This window comes from Apaloderma vittatum, unplaced genomic scaffold, assembly GCF_000703405.1.
Source record: "Apaloderma vittatum isolate BGI_N311 unplaced genomic scaffold, ASM70340v1 scaffold42045, whole genome shotgun sequence".
Taxonomy (NCBI): domain Eukaryota; kingdom Metazoa; phylum Chordata; class Aves; order Trogoniformes; family Trogonidae; genus Apaloderma; species Apaloderma vittatum.
In genome coordinates, this window is record NW_009717338.1 from 647 (window position 1) to 1690 (window position 1044).

The 1044-nt window shown below is 55.4% G+C and overlaps 1 protein-coding gene across 1 annotated transcript in view; it reads left to right on the forward strand.

Moving 5' to 3' along the window:
• Positions 1 to 426: 426 nt before the first annotated feature.
• LOC104274259 (ubiquinone biosynthesis protein COQ9, mitochondrial-like) overlaps positions 427 to 1044 on the forward strand; it is a gene marked incomplete at both ends in the record, with an annotated part of 3370 nt that continues 2752 nt past the window's right edge. The window contains one exon of the mRNA XM_009869840.1: positions 427 to 592. Coding sequence (XP_009868142.1) covers positions 427 to 592 — 166 coding nt within the window. The remainder of the gene's footprint in view (positions 593 to 1044) is intronic.

Genomic DNA, 1044 nt, shown 5'->3' on the forward strand with positions numbered 1-1044 from the left:
AAAGGCAAATATCACAACCAGGACTGGTTCTGTTTGGCTCAAACCAGGACGGCTGTGTTGCCGTTGTATCCGTGAGGACCGCTCCTTCTCCGGAGCGTTGCTTGGCTCGTGCCCTGAGCTCGGGCCTCCGTGTTGCCTTCTACCTCCTCTCCTCCACCGGGGACTGAGAAGGAGAAGAGGGCACTCTGCAGGGGAGCCAGCGTCTGTTTGCGTGCCCGAGACCGGGAAGCTCCTCTCCGTTTGCGACACGTGCCCTCTGTGCAGTTCTTTTCCTCACAAAAGCTTCACGGAAGTGTTACAAAAAGACTCTCTCTACCAATTTCTGTTCTTTCCAGCTGTGTTTCCCACAACGCTCTTCTTCACCATAACTTTCTGTGTTTCTTTTTGTTGGGAGGAGACCCCTGACTCTCTCCGTTTCTCTTTCAGCGCTCAGGTGCCAGCTCTGCCCACCCCAGCGTGCTCTCCAGGCCTCAGCCGTGCTGAGAAGTGTCTCCGGCGAGCAGAAGGAGCCCTTTGCATCTCCCTCTCGGCAGCAGTTCGATTCACATCCAGCCGATGGTCAGCCTGAACAGGAACCTCAGGGCCCTCGCCCCAGGGAACTCACTAGTTATCCCTCGCGCTGTCCTGCTGCCAGTGGGATCGGAAAGCTTTGCTTTCCTGAAACTCCCATCTGAAGCTCAGAGGCAGTGAGATCTGAAGTTAAGGCAGCCTCGAACTGCAGCAGCTGGAGAGCTGGTTTGTCGTGATGATGCAAATGCCACCGTCCTGGAGACAGGATGAAGACTTGCTTTCAAGAGGAAACCTCTGATCCACAAAGCGCAAGCCTTTGCTCCTGGAATTTTGTGTAAATCTACACAAAATGTAGACAATATAGAATCACAGAATCACACAATGTCAGGGGTTGGAATGGACCTCTAGAGCTCACCCAGTGCCACCCCCTGGCAGAGCAGGGTCACCCAGGGCAGCCCCACAGGAACGTGTCCAGGCGGGTTGGAAAGTCTCCAGAGCAGGAGACTCCACACCCTCTCTGGGCAGCCTGGGCCA